This window comes from Manis pentadactyla, chromosome 7, assembly GCF_030020395.1.
Source record: "Manis pentadactyla isolate mManPen7 chromosome 7, mManPen7.hap1, whole genome shotgun sequence".
Taxonomy (NCBI): Eukaryota; Metazoa; Chordata; class Mammalia; order Pholidota; family Manidae; genus Manis; species Manis pentadactyla.
In genome coordinates this window covers 131395143-131417766 of record NC_080025.1, presented here as the reverse complement: position 1 = coordinate 131417766, position 22624 = coordinate 131395143, and the positions used below count along the sequence as shown (strand labels likewise).

The window sequence follows — 22624 nt, the reverse complement described above, 5'->3', positions numbered from 1 at the left end:
CAGATTTTACCTTTAATTTCCTTCATCTGGTTGATTTTTTATTCAAACTTGTTATGGATGTTATTTAACTCACTTGTCATCACCTTTTCTTCCATATACTTACGTTTTCTTCTAGTACATGGAACACATACTTTTTTTATTTTCTATTTTTTTAAGCAGAGACTTGAGATAATTAAAGAAGGCAAAGATCCTGATGAAGGTAGGGTTTCTCCCAAAGCAGCAAAAGTTTTATTTTTTGCCTCATGTATGGTGGGAGACCTGCATTTAGTTGTATATAAATTAAAACAGTGTTTCCTAAAGAGCATGAAAGACTTCAAGGAGGAATGTAGTTAGGATTGCAGAAAAATGCAAAATGGATGATAACTGGAATTAGAACATTTCTGTATGGTCTGAGATTGAATGTGTTATTCCTAAAGGGACATTTCTGAGTTAATTATGATTACAAAGATCACCTTCAAAGCACTGAGCATATGGTAGACTTTCAATAATAAACTGTTGCTGATTGGCTGACACCTTTCCAGAGGAGAGAGATCCCTGCACTTTTTAAAAAATTGAAGTGTAATTGACATACAATATATTTTTTTATTAATGTATAGTTGATATACAATCTTATATTGGTTTCAAGTATACAACCCAGTGGTTCAACAGTTACCCATATTATTAAATCCTCACCCCTTACGCAGTCATTGGCTATATTCTCCATGCTGTAGCACCATCCCCATAACCAATTTATATTGGGACTGAGAATTTTTGTGCCCCTTTGTCACCCTCCTCTCCCCACCCACACACCTCAACCCCTCCCCCATGGTAACCACCAATCACTTCTCAGTATCTGTGAGTCTACTGCTATTTTGTTCATTTTGTTTTTAGGTGACACAAATAAGTGAAATCATGTTATTTGCTTTCTCCATGAGGCTTACTTCACTTAGAATAATACCCTCTAGGTCCATCCATTCTGTTCCAAATGGCAGGATTTCTTTTTTTTCATGGCTGAATAATATTTCATTGTGTATATGTACCACATCTTCTTTATCCATTCATCTATTGATGGACACTTGCTTCCATATCTTGGCTATTATAAACAATGCAGTAATAAACATAGGGGTGCATATGTCTCTTTGAATCAGGGATTTCCGATTCAAAATCAGAAAATGATAAATTCCTAGAAGTGGAATTACTGGGTCATATGATTTCTATTTTTGTTTTTTTGAGGAACCTCCATACTGCTTTCCACAGTGGCTGCACCAATTGACATTCCCACCAACAGTGTAGGAGGGTTCCCTTTTCTCCACATCCTCGCCAGCACTTCTATTTCTTGTCTTTTGGGTAGTGGCCGTTCTCACTGGTCTGAGGTGATATCTCATTGTGGTTTTGATTTGCATTTCCCTGATGATTAGGGATGTGGAGCATCTTTTCATGTGCCTGTTGACCATCTGTATTTCTTCTTTGGGGAAGTGTCTGTTCAGGTCCTCCTCCCTTTTTTGGATTGGGTTATTTGTTTTTTTAGTGTTGAGGTGTATGAGTTCTTTATATATTTTGGATGTTAACCTCTTACTGGATAAATCATTTACAAATATATTCTCCCATACTGTAAGTTGCCTTTTTATTCTGCTGATGGTGTCCTTTGCTGTACAGAAGCTTTTTAGTTTGATGTAGTCCCACTTAATCATTTTTCATTTTGTTTCCCTTGCCTAGGAGATGTGTTCAGGAAAAAATTGCTCATGATTATGTTCAAGAGATTTTTGTCTATGTTTTCTTGTAATTTTTATGGTTTCATGTCTTAAATTTAGGTTTTTGATCCATTTTGAGTTTACTTTTCTGTATACACAGTAATCTGATTTCATCTCTTAGATATAGCTGTCCAGTTTTCCCAACACCAGTTATTGAAGAGACTGTTCTCCATTATATATTCATGGCTCCTTTATCATATATTAATTGACCACATATGTGTGGGCTTATATCTGGGCTCTCTAGTCTGTCCATTCTTGTGCCCATACCATTACTGTTTTTATTACTGTAGCTTTGTAGTATAGCTTGAAGTCAGAGAGCATAACCCCTACCAGTTTTGTTCTTTCTCAGGATTGCTTTGGCTATTCAGGGTCTTTTGTGGTTCCATATGAATTTTAGGATTATTTGCTCTAGTTCATTGAAAAATTGCTTTGGTAGTTTGACAGGGATTGCATTGAATCTGTAAATTGCTTTGGGTAGGATGGCCATTTTGACAATATTAATTCTTCCTATCCATGAGCACAGGATAGATTTCCACTTATTAGTATCTCTAATTTCTTTCCTGAGTGTCATATAGTTTTCAGAGTACAGTCTTTCACCTCCTTGGTTAGGTTTATTCCTAGGTATTTTATTCTTTTTGGTATAATTGTAAATGGAATTGTTTTCCTGATTTCTCTTTCTGATAGTTCTTGTTAGTTCATAGGAATGCAACAGATTTCTGTGTCTTAATTTTGTGTCTTGCAACTTTGCTGAATCTAGTTATTAGTGCTAATAGTTTTTTGGTGGAGTCTTCAGGGTTTTCTATGTAAATTATCAAGTCATCTGAAAATACTGAGAGTTTAACTTCTTCCTTACCTATTTGGATGCCTTTTATCTCTTTGTCTTGTCTGATTGCTGTGACCAGGACCTCCACCAGTACTGTGTTGAATAAGAGTGGTGAGCGTGGGCATCATTGTCTTGTTCCTGATCTTAGAGGAAAAGCTTTCAGCTTTTTGCCATTGAGTATGATGTTAGCGTGGGTTTGTTGTATATGGCCTTTATTATGTTGAAATATGTGCCCTCTATACCCATTTTGTTGTGAGTTTTTATCATGAATGGATGTTGAATATTGTCAAATGCTTTTTCAGCATCCATTGAGATGATCATGTGGTTTTAATTCATCTTTTTGTTAATGTGTATGATATTGATGGATTTATTGTACCATCCCTGCATCCCTGAAATAAATCTCCCTTGGTCATAATGGGTGATCCTTTTGATGTATTTTTCAATTTGGTTTGCTAATATGTTGTTGAGGATTTTTGCATCTGTGTTCATCAGGAATATGGGTCTAACATTTTCTTTTTTTGTAGTATCTTTGGTTCTGATATTAGAGTAATGCTGGCCTCATAGAATGAGTTTGGAAGTATTCCCTCCTCTTCTGCCTTTTGGAATACTTTAAGAAGGATGGGTATTAGCTCTCTTTAAATGATTGGTAGAATTCAGCTGTGAAGCCATCTGGTACTGGATTTTATTGGGATTCTTTGGATTACCAATTCAATTTCATTGCTGGTAATTGGTCTGTTCAGATTTCCTGTTTCTTCCTGGGTCAGTCTTGGAAGGTTGTATTTTTCTGGGAACTTGACCATTTCTTCTAGGTTGTCCAATTTATTGGCATATAATTTTTCAATAGTGTTCTCCAATAATTCTTTGTATTTCTGTGGCTTCCCTTATGACTATTCCTTTTTCATTTCTGATTTTGTTTGTGTCCTCTTTCCTTGATAAGTCTGGCTAGGGGTTTATCTATTTTTTTTTTTTTTCTCAAAGAACCAGCTCTTGGTTTTGTTTTTCCATTGTTTATTTTCCTCTATTTTATTTATTTCTGCTCTGATCTTTATTATGTCTCTTCTGCTAACTTTCGGTTTTGCTTATTCTTCTTTCTCTACTTTCTTTGTGAGTTTAGACTGTTTATTTGGGATTGTTCTTGTTTCTTGAGGGAGGCCTATATTGCTATTTACTTTCCTCTTAGAACTGCTCTTGCAGTGTCCCCCAAATTTTGGACTGTTGTATTGTTGCTTTCATTTGTCTCCATGTATTGTTTGATTCCTGTTTTGATTTGTTCATTGATCCATTGATTATTTAGAAGCATGTGTTTAGCCTCCATGTGTTTGTGAGTTGTTTTCTTTGTGTGATTTATTTCTAGTTTTGTACCATTGTAGTTTGTGAAGTTGCTTGATACAATTTCAGTCTTTTTAAGTTTGTTGAGGCTTTTTTTGTGGCCAAGTATGTAATCTACTCGGGAGAATGTTCCATGTACACTTGAGAAAAATGTGTATCCTGCTGTTTTGGGATGGAGTGTTCTGTAGATATCTGTTAAGTCCATCTGATCTAATGTGTTGTTCTGTGCCTCTGGTTAATGTCTGGTTAATCTTGGTGTGAGTGGTGTGTTAAAGTCTCCAAAAATGAATGACTTCCAGTCTACCCCTTTAGTTCTGTTAGTATTTGTTTTTCATGTTTATGTACTCCTATGCTGGGTGCATAGATATTTATAATGGTTATATCCTCTCGTTGGACTAACCCCTTTATCATTAGATCTTGTTACTTTCTTTGTTTTGAAATCTATTTTGTCTGAAATCTATTTTGTCTGATATAAGTACTGCTATACCTGCTTTTTTCTTCCTATTATTTGCATGAAATATCTTCTTCTATCCCTTAACCTTTAGTCTGTGTATGTCTTTGTGTCTGAAATGAGTCTTTTGTAGACAGCGTATAGATGGGTCTTGTTTATTTATCCATTTTACCACTCTGTGTCTTTGGATTTGTGCATTCAGTCCATTTACATTTAAGGTAATTATTGATAGGTATGACTTATTGCCATTTTATTAATTGTTTTCTGGTTGTTTTTGTAATTCCTTCTCTTATATTCTTATTATTTGATGGTTTTCTTTAGTGTTGTGACTGGATTTCTCTTTTTTAAGTTTTTGTGTATCTATTATAGGATTTAGGTGTGTGGCTACCATAAGGTTCAAGAATAGCTTCCTAACTATATAATAGTCTCCATTAAGTTGATGATTGCTCTATTTCAAACACAATCTAAAAGTAATTCTTTTTTCTTCTTCTTCCTCTGCACTTTAGGTATTAGATGTCATAATCTGTACTTTTTGTGTATCCCTTGACTGATTTTGTATATAGTTGGTTTTACTCTTTCTGTTTTAATTTTGTACTTGCTTGGTAAGTAGTTGGTCTACTACTTTTACTGTGGCTTTATTTTCACTAGTGAAAACTATTTAGCCTTAGAAACATTCCCGTCTACAGAAGTCCCTTTAACATATCCTATAATGTCAGTTTTGTGGTTATAGATTCCTTCAGCCTTCATTTATCTGGGGAATATTTCATCTCTGCTTCAAATCTGAATGATAATCTTGCTGGGTAGAGGATTCTGGGTTGAAGAGTACATTAAATATTTCATGCCACTCCCTTCTGGCCTGTAAAGTTTCTGCTGAGAAGTCTGCTGATAGCCTGATTGGGTTTCCTTTATATGTAATCTTTCTCTCTCTGGCTGCTTTCAGTACTCTCTCCTTATCCTTAGTCATTGTCATTTTAATTATTATATAACTTGGTGGTGTGTTTCTAGGGTTCCTTTTGTCAGGGGCACTCTGTGCTTCCAGGACCTACATGTCTATTTCCTTCCCCCATTTGGGGAAGTTTTCAACAATTATTTCTTAGAGACCTTCTATCCCTTTATCTCTCTCTTCTCCTTCTGATACCTCTCTTTTATGAATATTGTTTTTGTTTAGAGTTCCCACACAGCTCTCTAGCATTCTTTCATTTCTAGAGATTCTTCTCTTTGTTCCTCAGCTTCATTGTTTTCTGTTCTCTAATTTCTATCTCATTGATTGAAACAATCATTCTCTCCATTGTGTGTTTCATTTCAGTTACTGTATTCTTCAGCTCTTGTGTCTCTTTGTTGAAGTCCTCCCTGAGATCTTTAATACATTTCTGCAGATCAGTGAGCATATTTATGACTTTTACTTTGAAATCTTTATCAAGAAGATTTAGCCCTCTTGCTGGTGTCCTATAATTTTGTTTGGAACATATTCCTCTGCCTCCTGATTTTGTCAGGGTTTCTGTGTCTCTTCCTTTGTATTAGACAGATCTGCTATGCTTTGTGGTGTAGAGAGTAATGGCTTTATGAAGAAGGCATCCTGTGGTGCCTGGAAGCTCAGGACTCTTTCTACTCTAGTGCCTGGTTCTCCTTTGCTGTGTAGCCCCAGTTGCTGTTGTTGGACAATGGGTGGGGTTGCCTTTCTGTCTGCCTACAGTGGTTTATCTCAGTCTGCTGCTGCCAGCCCTTTGTGATCAGAGCTGTGGCTTCTGGGAATATTGTGCAGGGCTGCCCATGCCTGCCCTGCAGTGATGGTGGGGCTGCTGGGTTAAAGGAGTGGTTGGTGTGGTCACATGGCTCTGGGGCAGGTGCACAGTGCAGCAAGTTACATGGTGGCAGGATGTGTGGGTGGCTGTGAGCTGGGCCACCTGTGATGAAGAAAGAGTGTTTAGGGATGGCTCTTGCACATGCCTCTCTAACTGGGCTGAGACAAGACAGAAAGCTGGGAGAGCTTTCCAGGCAGCAAAGTCTGATGCTGCTGGCCAAGTGGGCTGGCCTGCTGGTAGTGTGCAGGGAAACCCCTCCAGGCTGAGCTGTCAGAGAGGGGAATGTAGCATTTGGGGCTCCCAGGATTACCTGACCTGTTATGCTGAGGAAAGGCTGGGGGGTATCATCCACCTGCCCTCTCCTCTGCAGAGAGACCTCCATCCAACCCTCACCTCTCTTGCACCCCTTAACCACAGCTGGCAAATCTTTCAAATTGCCACCTCTCCTTTGGGTCTCAGTGGGACTGGCAGAGCATGCCTGTCCTCCACAAGCAGCAGGAGTCTCAGCCTTTCAGAGTGCTCCAGCTCTCCCTGGTGTCCAGCCCTGCTAATCACCAGAACCTAATGCAGTGTGGGCTCATGTTCCCAGAGCGGATCTCCAGGGCCAGGTGTGCAGAGTTCCTGAGCACCTCTCCCCTCCCTACTTCTTTCCTCTTCCTCTTGCCTATGAATTGGGATGGGGAAGGGCTTGGGACCCAATGGGTTGATCATGGCTCTGCCCCTTTACCCTTCTCTGTGTGGTCATCTCTTCTTCACCAGGTGTAGGTGGTCTGTTCTATAGTCTTCAGGTCATTTTTAGGGTTAGTTGTATTTGCTGCAGTTGCTTTTTTGGTGTGTGTAGACTGCATGCCTGGCAGCTTTGGCAAGCTGGCAGGAGCTGAAGCAGGTACAGGCAGGAGAATCCTGGGGTGCTGTGTGCAGGGGGCACCCTAGAAAGATAGCAGGATCCAAAGCAGGTGCAGGCCACAAGGTTCCTGGGTGCTCTGAGCTGGAGCTACCCTGGCAGGATAGCAGGAGCTGTAGTGGTCCCATGCCAGGGATCCTGGGCCACTCTGAGCTGGGGGTGCCCTGGCAGGAAACTGGAGCCAAAGTGTGCATACTTTTACACCGCAGCTTTTTCTGTGCCCCAGAGTGTGCCTGTCTAGGCAGGGGTTCCTCACTGCTGCAGTCCCTAGTCTCGGGGTAGGGTTCCTGTCAACTTTCCTGCCGTTTTCCATGTGGCCTTTAACCTTTGTTGTACAGAAGCTGTTCAGTCAGCCTTCAGTTCTTTAGGAGGAACTACTGTAGGTGTTTGTGTAGATTTGGTGTATCCGTGGGAGGAGGTGAGTTCAGGCTCTTGCTACACTGCCATCTTGGACCCACCCCCACCCACCCACTGCGCAATTTCTTTCATTAAAACTGGGGGTGAAGAACAGCTTATTTAAAGGTCTTATAAATTAGATAGATGGGAAACTTGACAAAATAAGATTATAGTATAATTTACTCCTGCTAGCCCTAGCTTCAACTATTACCAGTTACTAAAAGTTAATTGTTTTTGTTGTCATCTTTAAAAGATTTTATGATTTTACACAAAAGGTTTTTAGTGATTTTTACTTTTTGCCATTGTAAGAACATTAGTAATTATTCACCCTAACCTCCTTTTTTTCTGTTTTTAACCCCTGTCCATGTATCTTGAATTATGGTATTTTCTTTCCGAGTGCACTAAAACTCTGTTACCATTGTCTCCTTTTACAGGGTTCTCTAATTGCCAATATGATTCTAGGAATTATCATTTTGAAGAAAAGGTAAACAATACAGTTTCATATTCTGTGTTTAAGAGGAACATCCTGAGTCCCACCTGTAAGTTAGTTTGGATTCCTTTACTCCTGGTGGTGAACTTGCAGTTGCTTTCGGCTGTCTGCCTTCTTAGTTCTGTGATAATGGTGAGCTTTCTTGGGGCAGTGGACAGGTAAGAGGCCCCACCTGTGCCTTGGAGCAGTGTTTTCTCTGTGTAGAGCTAATGAGCTCTTGTCATCAATGACTCTTTAGTGCCATACTGGCCTGTGAATTCAAGTGACATAGAACTTTGCTGTCCCAGATGGTGAACCACTAGCTACCTATGACTATTTACATTTTAAATTATTTAAAATTAAATAAAGTTTAATATTTAGTTTCTCAGTCTCTTAGTCACATTATAAATGCTCAGTAGATACATGTGGCTAGTTGCAGCCGTACTGGAGGGCCCAGATTGGAACATCCCCAACTTCACGGTTCTGTGGGACGGTGCTGTCATAGAAGGTATTCATCAGCACAACATAACAACTAAGGAATAATCATACATGTTAAAAGGCAAGTTTCTAACAAAGGCCCAAATGGCCAAGAAGGTAGAATCAAGTTTCAGGACTGCTTTTTGTGACTGTCACCAATGGCTGTCTCTGGGATATGGTTAGGAACTATCAGAAGTAACTGGGATGCCTTTTCAAAGTTTTTGCTCCCACCTTCATCCTGAGCTCACCTGCCATTCCCAAGGAGGGGAGGGGCTCTGGGGAGAGAGAGAATATAGTTTGGAACATTTCTCAGGGGAGGTTCACCCTCGCTGTTAAGACCAAAATAGTAGAAGTTAATGCCCACTTTTCAACATTCTCATCTAGCCCCAGAATTAGAACTTTCCATACCAGCTGTTCATTCGAAGAGTGGGAACCTAGAGTTTTTAAATAATAAGGCTGTGTCATAAAGGCAATTGTCCTATCTTGCTAGGCCCCTTGCTATGAGCCCTTTATCTCTTGAGGCTTATGTAGTCCCCAGGTGGGTAACGTTGTTGTCGATTTCTAGGTTCTCTCCATTCATACATGTATAATGATCAAAAGTTTCTTATGTTTGACGTGGCTGCTATGTTTCTTGGTAGTGTGGGATTCACCTTGGGACAGATCTGTTGTCTTTCCAAACTTTGATTTTGGCCTATAACAGGGATATAAAATAATATCTTATAAAAGGAATGTATTCTCCAAATATATATATATATATATATATATATATATATATATATTCCCCCAAAATGTCAGAGGCCTTTCTCAAAAATCTCAGTTTCCCTTAAGAAGTTGTTTTGAGTCTGTTGTTTAGAATCTACCCAATATCTAAGCCTTTCTTACAGTGTACATCCCCCAGGGAGCAGGAAATCTCCCTAAGCTAACTATCTGATATCATGAATGAATAACTTATCAGCTCCCTTTGTCTATCTTGAGTGGAGCCCCTCACGTTCATAGTGTTCCCCTCATTCCAGGATTTGTGTATTTACCTTAACCATGCCTTTCATTATTTTTTAGGCCTGAATTACAAAGCTCTCTAACATGCTCTTCCCCAGACTGAAGCGTTCCCTTTTTTCTCTGTCAGCCTCCAGCAGGACCTGTCTCCTCATCAGCCCCTCTACTCTAACATAATGCCCTTGGCCTCTTGCCAGTTCTCTTATAGGCGTTGCTGTGACCAGAACTATACCAAGTATTTGAGTAGAAAACTTTGGATCATTCATCCTATAAGTTAAATTTCATTCTTGCTTGAGGCCTTTTGCTTTATCACCAAGAGCCTGAGAGGGACGTTAATGATACTATTTTAGTTAATGTGCAATGCCAGTGTCATTCCTGCCAATAGTCCTATTAGTTTAATATTTCCTCCTTTAGCCAACCATGGCAGCATTTAAAAACAGCATTGAAGTCATTCAGAGACGTTAAAAAAATCCTCTCCTGAAAATGGGCAGTTCAGTTCCTTTCTGAGTGCCGAGTCCTGCTGCTCGTCCCTGAGAGCCCACCCTTCACACGCGGGTTGGGGCCCCCTGAAGACGGGAGAACCACGGGTGCCAGTTTCAGTCTCAGGCAGGCTTTCATCTGGACTCTTGAGAGCAGGGCATGGCATGTATAGTCTGTGTCTTTTGTTTTTGTTTTCTGCTGAAACAATCGATTGGTCCACCAACTATTGGAAACAAACTATTTTAAACCACACCAAGAAAGGGTGTTGTTTAGAAACCAGTCAGCATCCCGATTGTCTCCCATGCAGACTTACATGGACTCTGCTGGGAAGTGACCCCCTCAGTCATATTTTGGTGATTTGTTCTCTTCTGCACATTCTGACTGTAAACATCATATGGACGTTTGTATCTGTGCCTTCTAAGGTGTTCTTATTCTTATTTTTTCAGATACAGTATATTCAAATATACCTCCATTGCCCTGGTGTCTGTGGGAATATTTATTTGCACTTTCATGTCAGCAAAGCAGGTGGTAAGAATTGGTTCACAAATCATTTATTTTCACTCCTTGCTATGGGGGCCTAGGTACATCACGGTTGTTGCAATAAATTTAAATGCTTATCTAATACAAGGATTCACATTTCTGGAAGAGTGGAGGGAAATGGGTAACACAAATATATCCCTTGTATCTGGTATGTTGCATGTAGTTCCCGTTTCTGTACTTAGTATTTTTTCTTATTTCCTAGACTTCACAGTCCAGCTCGAGTGAGACTGATGGATTCCAGGCATTTGCATGGTGGTTACTAGGCAAGTACAGTAATTACAGTAAAGCTAGTTGTGTCTGAGGTTCTGTTAGCTGAGTTTTCTCCGAAGGGATGTGTTTCTTTGCAAGAAGCTTCAGCTAAACAAATTATGCCATGGAAGAGAGAGGCATCTGGAATCATATATTTCTGAACCTTCGTGTTCAAGAAATGAAAAAAAGAAAATGCCCATGTTCATAGTAGTGTGTTCTACAACGTGGATCAATGGGTTTTTGGGTTGCCACTGGAATAGAAAGGAAGTATGTTTAGTTGCTCTTTGGAAACCGCTAAGAGTGTCACCCAATTCTTCAGGATCTGTCTGTTGAGTAGAAGCTTCTACTAAACACAGGCACACTACAGCAGTTGACTCTTTAAACTTACAAGGGACCTATTTCTAAATCTTAGATTTGTTTTCTTAAGTTAACTCACCCATAACAGTTTTCCCCATACCTGACTGATCTTCAGAATCTCCTGGGGAATTTATTAAAATACAAGTATATCTTTCTGAAATTCATTAGACAACTCCTGTACAGCTTTGCCTTTGTATTCTGTGATAGGGCGGTGAGGCTCCAAGTGCATGCAGCTGATAGCAATCACAGACTGAGACCAAGGGGAAGAGAAGTAGCAATGAAAGAACTATATTCTCCTTGCTTCTTGGTTTGAAACTTTACCCTTTTATCTTGCCCTTCTTAACGTAAAAAGATCTTTATGAGCTATTAGAAAATACTGTATCCAGTAAAATTTGCATAGGCTAAGAATATACAACTCATGGGGAAAAAAATTAATGTCCAATAATTTTGTTTAGCCTACGTCTAGTAATCAAAGAAATGCAAAATAAAATACAAGTACCTTTTTGTTTTGGGTCTATTATATTGGCAGGATAATAAATGATTATTCTCATTGCTGCTGCTGAGAGTGTAATAAGACAGCCATTTTCATATAAACTGTAGTTTACATTGGCACAGTCTTTCTGGAGGAAAATTTAGGTATTGAGTTTTTTAAATGTCTGCAACCTTTGAACCGAGTAATTCCACTTATCGGAGTTTATCCTAAGGAAATAATCAACATTTTGTTTAAAGATTTGTGTACAAGGATGTACATTGACATTAATGATGAAATAATTGGAAGTAATTAGCTGTTCTCATATTGTAAGACATTTAAGTATGATGCATCCACATGGTGGAATAATATGCAGCCATTAAATCATGCTTTTGAAAAAAGTTTAATGAATGAATTGAAGGAGGATCTAGGAAAAATTTTATGTCATGAAGATACAAAATTGTATATTCCTTAAGATCCTGTCTTAGCATAAAATATGCACACAAATGTATATGAAGAGATGTGTAGCAAACTGTTAAGGACTGGCTGGTTAACATTGTGGTTGATTATTTCTTTTTAAAATTTTGTACATGTTCTACAACTAATTTGTAACATTTGTAGAACTTTAAACAATCAATAAATGTTCTTTAAGAAAATATCTGGAAATAGCAAATCCAGGCATCTCCTGAACCCACTGTTTTGTTCTCTAGGTATCGCGGCACTGACTTTTGCTCTCTTGATGTCAGCAAGGATGGGTATTTTCCAGGAGACCCTATACAAACAATTTGGGAAACATTCCAAGGAGGCTTTGTTTTATAATGTAAGCAATTCCTTGAACCTGGGGAAGATAAAAGTTACCGAGTTGTAATATGTTACTTCAAATGAAATAGTCCATCCTTCTGATGTAGCTGAAGGATCAGTTTATTATCTGGTAAACTGCTTTGGGCCCCACAGACTGAGGGGCCTTTAGTGGGCTATGAATGGACATTCTGTGCTAGTTCTCTACACGAGGTGACTGTGATCAGCAAAGGGGAAGCGAGCAGGCAGGCATCTGAGGGAACTGGGGGAGAAAGGGGTGCGAGGAGGACGTCCCCTGGATGGCATGTATTCACTCGATGGTGAGTTTCACTAGCTAATTATATATGCATCAGCTTGTCTGCTTGAAACTGCTGATCTAGAGCCACTTCATCTAACTTTCATCCCCCACCGACCCTGTCCCCAAAGCCAGGGGGATACAGTCAGCTCCAGGTTCAATAACTTCTCTCTCAACTTTTTGTACTAAGGTTGCAGATAAGCAATTTGAGACATTCAACTGAAGCTAGAGTAAGTGACTGGGAATTTAAAAATAAACATTCAGTTTGGTTCACGTCTTTCTTTTAGCAGAGTACCTAGCAGAGTAAGTGCTTAGTGATGCTGGCTGTGAGTCCTCGTTACTGTGGTGGTCGTGGTGGTGGGTTTTGTCAAGCATAGTAATCTTTGCTTACCTGTTCTTTCCTCTTCCTGTTCAACCTTTTTTTTATTCTTGTCTTAATTTCTTTTTCCTTATATTGTCCTCCAATCTCTTTTCCCACTAGTTTCCTAAAAAGAAATTTCCCTGAAACCTTCCTTCACATTCTTAATTATCTTTAAAGCCGTTATAACTAACTGTTTTCAAAAATGGCAAAACGTAGCAAGTCCTTTGGGTGGAATGACTATTTAAATCTCTCATTCCCTTTTACTGCTGACTCCATTCTTGTGTGTGTGAAGGCCATCAGACGCCGGAAGAACAAGAACCGTAATTTAGGGGTTGATCTCATGCCATATAACATCAGGTAGTTAGAATCACGAGTCTAACTAGCTGGCTTTTCTAGATAATTGCTTGTCAAACAACTTAGACAAAACTTTAAATCATTAGAAAGCTAATTACCCTGTAATGTTTGCATTTGAATTTATATGAAATATTTCTTCCCATAGCATGCCCTCCCACTTCCTGGCTTTATCTTCTTGGCTTCTGATATTTATGACCATGCACTGCTCTTCAGTAAGTCTGGTGAGTTTGGGCTTATCCAGTAGAATCACCTCACAGTTTCTAAGGCAAAGACTCCATTTCACTCAACTTGACCACTGGTGTTCTCAATGATCTTATCCAAATCACCAACCCTTGCTCAAAACTCCCCAGCCCATCTTCAGGAATATGGCACCAGCAAATATAGCAGCAAAAGCTTTTATAGGCACTTCTCAATTATTTGCCAAAGAAGTAAGAGAGTATCTTCAGATTTTTCTATTTTGCTTTGGAATTTGTGTTTGCATTTGAATGTGGAATGAATGCAGACAAATAATAATAACACTGAGAGATTGGAACCATGAGAATTCAGGTGGTGTCCGACTCTCTGCTGCTGTTCATCCTTTCCTGCTGTGAGAGGAAGATCTGCTTGCGAGCCTAGACGTAGCTACCTGGGAGCAGCAGAGGCACAGATCATGACAGGGCTTTTTTCCAAGTTACAGGTTAGGTAGGCGGCAGGAATAAGCAAAATTAGTTCAAATGTCTACAGTGTAAGTTAGCTGTTATTCTTTAAAGGGATATTTAATAAATTAACTATAAATTACCAGTTGTTACCTTGAAAGAAATCACTTACATGATCTGATTATCTACTAAAAGACTAAAAAAGATAAATGAACACACAGGGAACAAATACACATTTTTTAAATTAAGGCTTTTTGTTGATTATACCCCAAATGGTAAGTATATTTTGTAGAATGGCAGTATGTTCAGTGAGCATTTGCCTGCTGTCTGAACAGGAGCTGACACTACTTGGAGTGTGCAGTGTTCCTCTCCCATTTGCCCACAAAAAAAACATGTGATGAAGGTAGTGTGTAGGAAAGTTTTTAACAATCATTTCTCTCTTTTTTTGAGATATAATTGACATATACAGCTAATTTTTGATGCATTGGTTTTTAAGATTCTGGGATTGATTTCAATTTAGTTATTAGAATGCTTTTCTAAAAGTTGTGGAGATGGGTACTTACATAAATTTTTTTTAAGAATCTGCCTTCAACTTTTTCAAAATCATCTCAAGCATGCATTTTTTTTCCCTCTTGCTTGTATTGAGGTTAAATACCTCAGATGGCTGTGTTCTTGAATTTTCTAGAAGTACTGAAGATCCATTGAAGTATTTTAAGTCACACTGTGATTGTCTCTTTCCCCAGCAGGTTGATACAATGCATCTCTGAAGTTACTAAACAGTAGTAACATTTGTTAATGTTCTTTTCATTTCAATACTTGCTAAGTGTTTCAAAGACAATAGAATACCAGATTATTGGGATTTCCCATTAGTCCAGACATACAGTTATAACAAATTATCTTTATGTCTATGGCTTTTTATATTTGCAAAAGAAAATTAGTGTTAATTTACTAAGCAGATCTCAAGATCACTTTGCTAGAATTTCCTGTTATGTGTTGTAATTCAACCCCCAAAACAATTGAGCAATATTAAAAAAATGACCCTCAAGGATTACTATTTCTTACTCTCTTTGATCTTGGATGTTTTATATTTACTGTGCAAGGTTCATTATATAAAAATAGCATAAGATTGTATTTAAAGGAGGGAAATTTAGAGTTCCACTGCTGTACACATCAGCGAATTTCATTTTACCAGTGTCCTTCTAGACACTGTTTACATTTATTCTTACTAGTTATAGTACTTGTACTGATATAATTTTATGCTTGCTTTATCACTTTAACTGCATCTTCTATGTGACTATACATAGTCTTTATGATTTATGAAATGATTAATGCCTTATCTAATTAAAGACCCTTTGATTCAGAGTTTTTCTTTATTATAATTAGTATGGCAATGAATGCAGAACTTTGTTCTTCTTTTTAATCAACTAGGATTAATTCCTAAGATTGGGTATCAATACTTTATGACCCTTTAAGTATTATGAAATTAATTTTTTTTTAAATATTGCCAGTTTCACTACCACCTTGCCAGATTAGGATATTATTTATAAATTTTTAATTGCTAATTTAATAGATATAAAATGATACAGCCTTGTTTGATTCTAGCAGGACTGAACATATTTCCAGATGGCATTCAGTTGCTAGTTGTCTTTCCTCCTGGGCCGATTGTCAGTTGAGACCATATCATTTTGAACTTATCTGTGCTTCATTCACAGTCTTTCTTTGTAAAGTGGGGTCCTGTTCACCTGAATGATAAAGAGTTTGTTTTCAAACTATAATTTGTTTTAAGAAACCAATGTAATGACTCTTAAGGCTGATGCACCCTAGAATCAAGGCAAATAAAGTGGTATATGGTCTGGATCTATATGCAAGGAAAATAATATTGCTACCTCTGTTATGTTCAGTCTGTATTATTTTGTTTGAAAAGATGAAAACTTAAGCTATCAAATGTGCTATGACTTTCTCCCCTCTTACTCTTGGCAGAATTATATCAAGTTCCAGTCATTGGTGTGACAGTGCCCATCATGTGGTTCTACCTCCTCATGAACGTCATCACTCAGTATCCTTTGCTCTCCTTTGTCTCGTTTTGGCACCGGAATGTTTATTCTTCCAACAGTACACTAACATGAGTTTCTTTTTTTGCCTTGGTCTGTTGTGCAGGAGGCAAAAAGGCCCATCCAGCGAGCACCCCAAAGAGATGCTAGTGGTGTGGTAGGTCTGTAAGTCACAGGGCACCATTCAGGAAGTGTTCTGGGTGGAGGTCTAGAAAACAGTGGATAATTGGCAATTAGTGTATGACATGAATGCTCTATAATTTCTACCTGGAGTTTTCCAGTATCCCAGGATATTTTTCAAGCTGCTACAAAATTCTATAAGAAATTTCAAATTAATTAAACCTAATTTTCAAAATGGTTCTTTTGAACAACCTTAAATTAAGTCCACTATAAAAACTGTTGTATCTTTGAAACAGTGAAGCAAAGATGGACCTCATTCCTCTGAAGCCTCCTCACTTACAGACGAGGGGGTAGGGCCGTGGATCAAATCAAATAAAGGTGGGTGTGGTGACCTACTGTAAACTGGGAGGAATCCAGAATAAGAGTAATTGGAGGTTTTCAAGCAGTTTCAAGTTAAGATCCACAAATGGAATGGCAGGAATTCTGCAGGATGTTCTACCAAGGATGATCTAAGAGCAGCCATAGCCGATCCCCATGTTTTCTGGTTCTTAGCAAATGAACATTTAAGCCAAGAACCACAGCAGAAGGTTCTCCCTGCTGATCTCTTCGGTAGTCTACAGAAAACCACCTTAACCCCACCCCCTCAGGTATGTGTGCATCCGAGGCGTCTTCATCCTCACCACAGAGTGCGCCTCCCTCACCGTCACACTTGTTGTGACTCTCCGCAAGTTTGTGAGCCTCATCTTTTCCATCCTGTACTTCCAGAACCCTTTCACTCTGTGGCACTGGCTGGGCACCTTGTGTGTCTTCGTTGGGACCCTGATGTACACAGAGGTGTGGACTAACCTAGGGACCACAAAAGGCCAGCCTCAGAAGGAGGACAAGAAGAACTGAGGTCTGCCTGCCATAGGGAGGGCCAGGGTCTGGGCCCCACCTCACCTTTGTTAATGCTGAATTACCCCCAAGCACCAGAGAATCCTCAGGAGGGGCCCCTCCGATTTCTCATGGCTATACTACTGACGTTTATGGACTCCAAATAGCAACCCCTCAACTCTGAAATAGGAAGAGAATAGCTCTCTGCTACGAAACAGCCCATTCACTTGTTATTTGTTCTGTTTACCAAAATATTCAGTGCTGCACTTTCTTGAATGCTGAGTCCCCAGAGCTACTAGTTTTATATCCGTGGTCTTGGGCAAGTGTATCCCTTTTGTTGCTGTTCTGTTGACTCTGCGTAACAGTCACTGTGGTCCTGGGGCCTTGGGCCTTTTTGCCCCCTTCCATCCTTCAGCAGCAGCATCAGGAACAACTGAGTGGCCCAGTGAACTGAGACACTGGTGCTGCTGGGGCTGGACTTTCCCCAGTGTTGGGGAAGAGCAGTTTGTCCCTGTGAGCTGGGCCCTGGTGACACGAGTAGGACCGGTAGGGCTCATTTCCCACATTCTACTTTTTTCCTAGCAGAAGTCATGTGCGTTCACATCTTTTGATTTCTGTGCTTAGAACAAATGTGCAGCCTCTCTATGTTAATGAGAAAGGAAGGTTGTATCTGAACTGGGAAAGGGACGTTTTCCCTCTGTCCACATGCCTAGTAGCCTAGAGCAGAGGTGTGATGCCCAGCTGGCTCCTAGCAGGCAGGTGAAGTGGAGGAGAGAGATGCAGCCCTGCCTGTCAACTCTGATAGCATGCCAGTGAGTGCACTAATATATATACAGTAGGTGTGGTGTATGAAGTAGGTCAAACCGCAACTAAAATGAAAAGGGTTTTTTTCCTGCCTGTGGTATCAGTGTTCCTCCGATGAGATTAATTTTGAGAAAGAGGCGTAACGTCAGTGGAACATGTTTTGGTGTTTGTGCTTTTGTGTAGTTTGTATATGGTAATTTTGGAGGTGAGACTAGCAGGAAAGTCAGTGTTCTTTATTTCCTTGTTCTTCAGTAGGCATTTAAGCTGACTGGCCACTTCTCCTTTTGCACAGAGATGAAGGCTTTTGCACAAAGACAAAAAAAAAAGGGGGTGGGGGGCACAGATTGTGTTCTTAAATTGAGGTGTGGGTCTCCAGGTCTCATACCGAGGTGCGGTATGTCTACTCCACAGCTGGGAGCTGTTCCCTGGTGGGGTCTGAGGTCAGTGTCTCTAGAACCGCTGGGTTGCTTCGGGGAAGTCGCTTAAGCTGCCTTGGCTTTTTGTTACACAAAATGTGGATACTGTTTCTCCACCTGAGCCACAAGGTTCCCAGACTGATTTGTTGTTATGGACACTGACCACTTTCAAGTGCCACTAATGGTTTAGTCTAAAAGATGCTGAATTAGGTGTGAAACCATTCATGGAATCAAATGGTACTTTCTTTGAAAAATCTGGAGTTCCTCAGGCTGATGGTGCTATAAATACCATGGGTTGAATATCCTCTTAAAAACAACAAAAGCTACTTTTTTTAAATCGCTTTATTGAGGAACCTGTCCTTAGACTCTGTTAGCTGTGTATCTGGAGTCTTACCAGGATAACTCTGAACAGGACAGAACCTTCCACCACATGGTATCACCCTTTTTATTGGTGGCAAATATTACAATATATATGCTAACTGAACTGTTGATGTACACAGACAGCTCTTCACTGGGTCTATTAGGTTTTAGAGAATGTGTGTCCCTCTCAGTGTGAATGCTCTGCTGGTCTTATTAACAAAAGGTTCTGTATGGACAGATAAGGGCACTCATACAGTGAAACAAACACATGTAAGAACAGAATGTCTGAAATGCCCCGTGGGTTGATTTTTCTTTCTAGTGGTCGAATGTAAGGAAATATGTCTAACAGATACTAGTTGATTTTTTTTAACAAGCTTTTTTTTTTAACCATTTATTTCCCTTGCACAACTGACTTTTCAATCCAGGTTGAAATTTATTTCAACCTTTATTAAAGGGGCGAATAAACCATTTTGTAGAGAATCAGATTCATATGTAACTAGAGGAGAAATGTCTATTAAATAGCTATGCTTTCTCTGAATCAAGATCATGTAACTTTGTGCCCCAGAGATAGAGGATATGGTTTGTTTACAAAAGAAATTGTTGTTTAAGACATCCAAAACTCTACCCTTAGAGCAAAGATCAAATAACAGTTGACACTAACCAGCAAATGAGCTGTGTGTGGGTACACCTATGTGCCCACTTAACAGCTAGACTGGTGTCCTAAATAAAGTAACAGGAGAAAATGGTGGCTGTTTGAATTATATGTCTGCATACCCTTTACCACAATTCTATTGTCGCATCATAAGCTCTCTTTTTCTTTTTGTATTAGTAATTTATTTTTGTTCCTTTATTTTCTTTTTCATCCAACTAAACAGCCATTAATGCACTAGGTAGGCTTCTGTCAGGTTCTAACATACTGACACAATCCAAAGAGTTTTTTTCCTTCTGCCCTTTTATCCAGTATTTTAGTTATTTCAGTGCTATGAGTGAAAACATGAAAGCCAAATGGATGCATGCCACCCACAACAGACCGATTCTACCAGAAAGATTACCTGACATTTCTAAAGGAGTCTGACATCTCGTGGTCATTTCCTGAGCACCTTTCTTCCTGTCTGCCCTGTTTTTCTTTTAATTCCTAACCTCCCCATCCTGTTTCCTCACTGCAGCCTATGTTCACTTGTATAGCTTTCTCCTGAGCAACACCTATCTGTAATCTTGTGTCCGTTTATGCCTCTATTCTTTGGGGCCTCTCAATGTTTTTATGGATTTTTACAGGGTACTTACATCCGCATACCATGTATTTTGTTACACTTTATTAAAGCACTGATACAGAATGGGGTGTCTACCTGGCAGAGTATGTGAATATATGTAGATGAGTATGGACATGAAGGGTTAATGTAAAAATGTTCATATATTCTGTCATGGCTCAAAGTGTGGCTGAGAATCTTTACCACAGTTCTTTTCTATATTTGGAAAATAATAGTTTTCCTGTTTCGCTCTTCTTGTCCTACCTTTAGCTGACTTCACTCAGCACTGTCGAATGCCTGTGGAGAGGGGAGGTAGAAAACATTAGGTTAGGAGTGATTCTAAACCAGTGCATTAGCTCGGGCTGGTGGACATGCTCATCAGTGGACCAGCTGGCATATTAGAGAATGTGGCAAAGACCGGGAGCAGGTACGCAGTGCACACTGAGAGCACATCATAGAAACGTGCAGTCAAGATCCTACCTTGCAGTCATTTGTTTCTTGTGGGTGTGGAGTTATGAGTAATTCTGCCCTTATTAGGTAAAGTATTTGGGTCTCAGTAGCTTTATCCTGGGAAATGGGAATGCTCTTACCTGCGATCGTCCACTCTTAGGTTGAAAGAAGTGTCAATGTAGATAAGATATACTCGTTATTATTACTGGTTGTCCTGGCATTTGAGAATGAGTATCAACAGTGTTTGTAAATGAAAGAACTAGTCATTGCACTGGGATGTGTTCAGTACACACCGAGCTGTGGTGGCAGACTGTGTAGTATTGTCTCCTCCCAGCAGTTTCCTGCCAGTAGACTGCAGAGAAGGGAGGAACCAGGGGTCATGTCCAAGTTCTGTTTGCCAGTCCCAGCACAGTTTCTGAGAAAACTTCTGATGGATCCTGATACCTGTGTTCCTACTCTTCATTAGCTGGTTGGCAAGAAAGCAAATAAGAGGAAACCTTCCTAAGATTCAAAGCCAGAGAAGAAATAGAGGGCGCACACCAGGGATTGCTCCCGGCATGCTGCTTTTTGCTGTCTTCCTGCCTGGTGGTCAGAGGAAGAGCATTGCATCTTGAGCACCTTGCACATGAGATGTACAGTGCAAGGGGATGCCTATCAGAGTAGCAGTAAGGATTTCTAAAAGTTTTTGAAGTAGGTTATTTGGGGTGAACCTTACATTTCCATAGCTGGTTTGTATTGGCTGATGCCTGGAGCTCATTGTCTGTTTGTCTGTTCTCAGTATCATACTGAGACCTCTGTCTGTGCTTTACCCACTTTAATCATTAACCATCCTGGCAAATTGCCTCAATTTTAGTCAGGTAAGGTAAGCTGCAAGGGTACCACAGGTAGGTGGGATGGGGGAAGCCTAGTCTACATTTAGAAGAAATAAAACTCATGTTTTTTTAAGAAAAAAAGCTTTATAATTCCCTGGCACACTGGATTATATATATCTTGTGAGATGTAAGGATGACGCCTATGAACCCAGGACAGCGTGGTGATCCCCAGGGCGATACAAATGGCTGTATATATTACTACATCACAGTCATTTCTGTGCAAGTTGTTTCTGTTCCAGAGAATGGCATCTTCCTCCAAAGAAGAGGATGATATTTAAAGTAGAATTTCCTAACAAAATATGTGGAGTGGGGGGTGGGGAGGAATGGTAGGGTTATGGTTTTCCCAGCCTGGGAGCTAGTCATTCAGTATCGAGTTTTAAGAACAAAGACGGGGCAGAGATAGCAGTAGAGTATGTAGAACAGCTAATAGGCATTAGTGAGCATTCAGATGTTGAGCTCTGTAAATATCAAACATTGGCTTCCAGCCTTGTGAGTTATTTGAGCATAGAGTTAAGGAGTACATGGAGATTCTGTGAATAAAATGTTTTGCCAAACAAGCTGAAGAAGTCTTTTACCATGATTACTTAGAAAGAGCAATTTTCTACTTTCTGAAACAACTCATCAGACACCTGGTTTTTATCCTGAATTGTACAGTCATTGTTTCTTAATAAAAGTGATAAATTTGCAGGTGTTTCCAATCACCACTACCTTTCAAGTGCTTGTGTGTGGTTTCAAAAGCTCTCCAATTTTGCCTTGCATATTGGTGGTGGTACGTTTTACTACAGATGATCGTAAGCCTCCTGTCTTTTTAATGCATAGCATGTGGATCAAACATAAACCACTTCACAGGCTACAGGTCTGTTTCTGCTTCAAAAATGTAAAGAGGATCAGCCTACTTTTGGAGGTTTTAGAGGTTCATGATAGTTTACATTTCTGTAGCAGATCTCTCAAAACCTCTTCACCTTAATAGAAACACATTGATTTTTGTAATGCTGCAATGTAATGCCCAGCTCTATCTTCAATCTGTTGCTTTTAAGTAAATCTTAATGTGAAAGCAACTTTCAAAGCAGTTTGCCACACCCAGTCCATTTTTGATCATGTTACTCAGTAGCCCCTAGGTGCAGAACACTAAAAGGAAAGCATAATTAAAATCACTAAGTAAAGCATAATTAAAATCCATCTCTTTAAAAATCACAGCACAACTTTATTGGAAGGATGGGGCTTGATGTTCTTAAACTGTCCTGAGCCTGTAATTGCATGCTGGAATGGTCTCAAGCCCCTTTAAACCCTCAAATCATGTAGGCAACAGAGGGTAGCAAACTCGAATGTTACGAACCGCAAGCCTGAAACAAGTAGAGAGCCCTTTGGGAGACGGAATCATGGTTTAGTTAACCCCTCAGCAAACTGTGTAACCTCACCAGCGGGGCATCTTCTGCAGGGCAGCACCTCTGACTCCCTTGCCAGCAGCAAAACTTCGTTGCGGATGATGCTGGTGTTCAGCCCGAGATGTCCCTCATTA

At 39.7% G+C, this 22624-nt stretch overlaps 1 protein-coding gene across 1 annotated transcript in view; it reads left to right on the top strand.

Moving 5' to 3' along the window:
* SLC35B4 (solute carrier family 35 member B4) overlaps positions 1-21790 on the top strand; it is a 32451-nt gene extending 10661 nt beyond the window's left edge. The window contains exons 4-10 of the mRNA XM_036905580.2: positions 7870-7919; positions 10301-10382; positions 10597-10657; positions 12180-12289; positions 13423-13498; positions 15893-15968; positions 16731-21790. Coding sequence (XP_036761475.1) covers positions 7870-7919; positions 10301-10382; positions 10597-10657; positions 12180-12289; positions 13423-13498; positions 15893-15968; positions 16731-16977 — 702 coding nt within the window. The 3' untranslated portion in view covers positions 16978-21790. The remainder of the gene's footprint in view (positions 1-7869; positions 7920-10300; positions 10383-10596; positions 10658-12179; positions 12290-13422; positions 13499-15892; positions 15969-16730) is intronic.
* Positions 21791-22624: the final 834 nt, after the last annotated feature.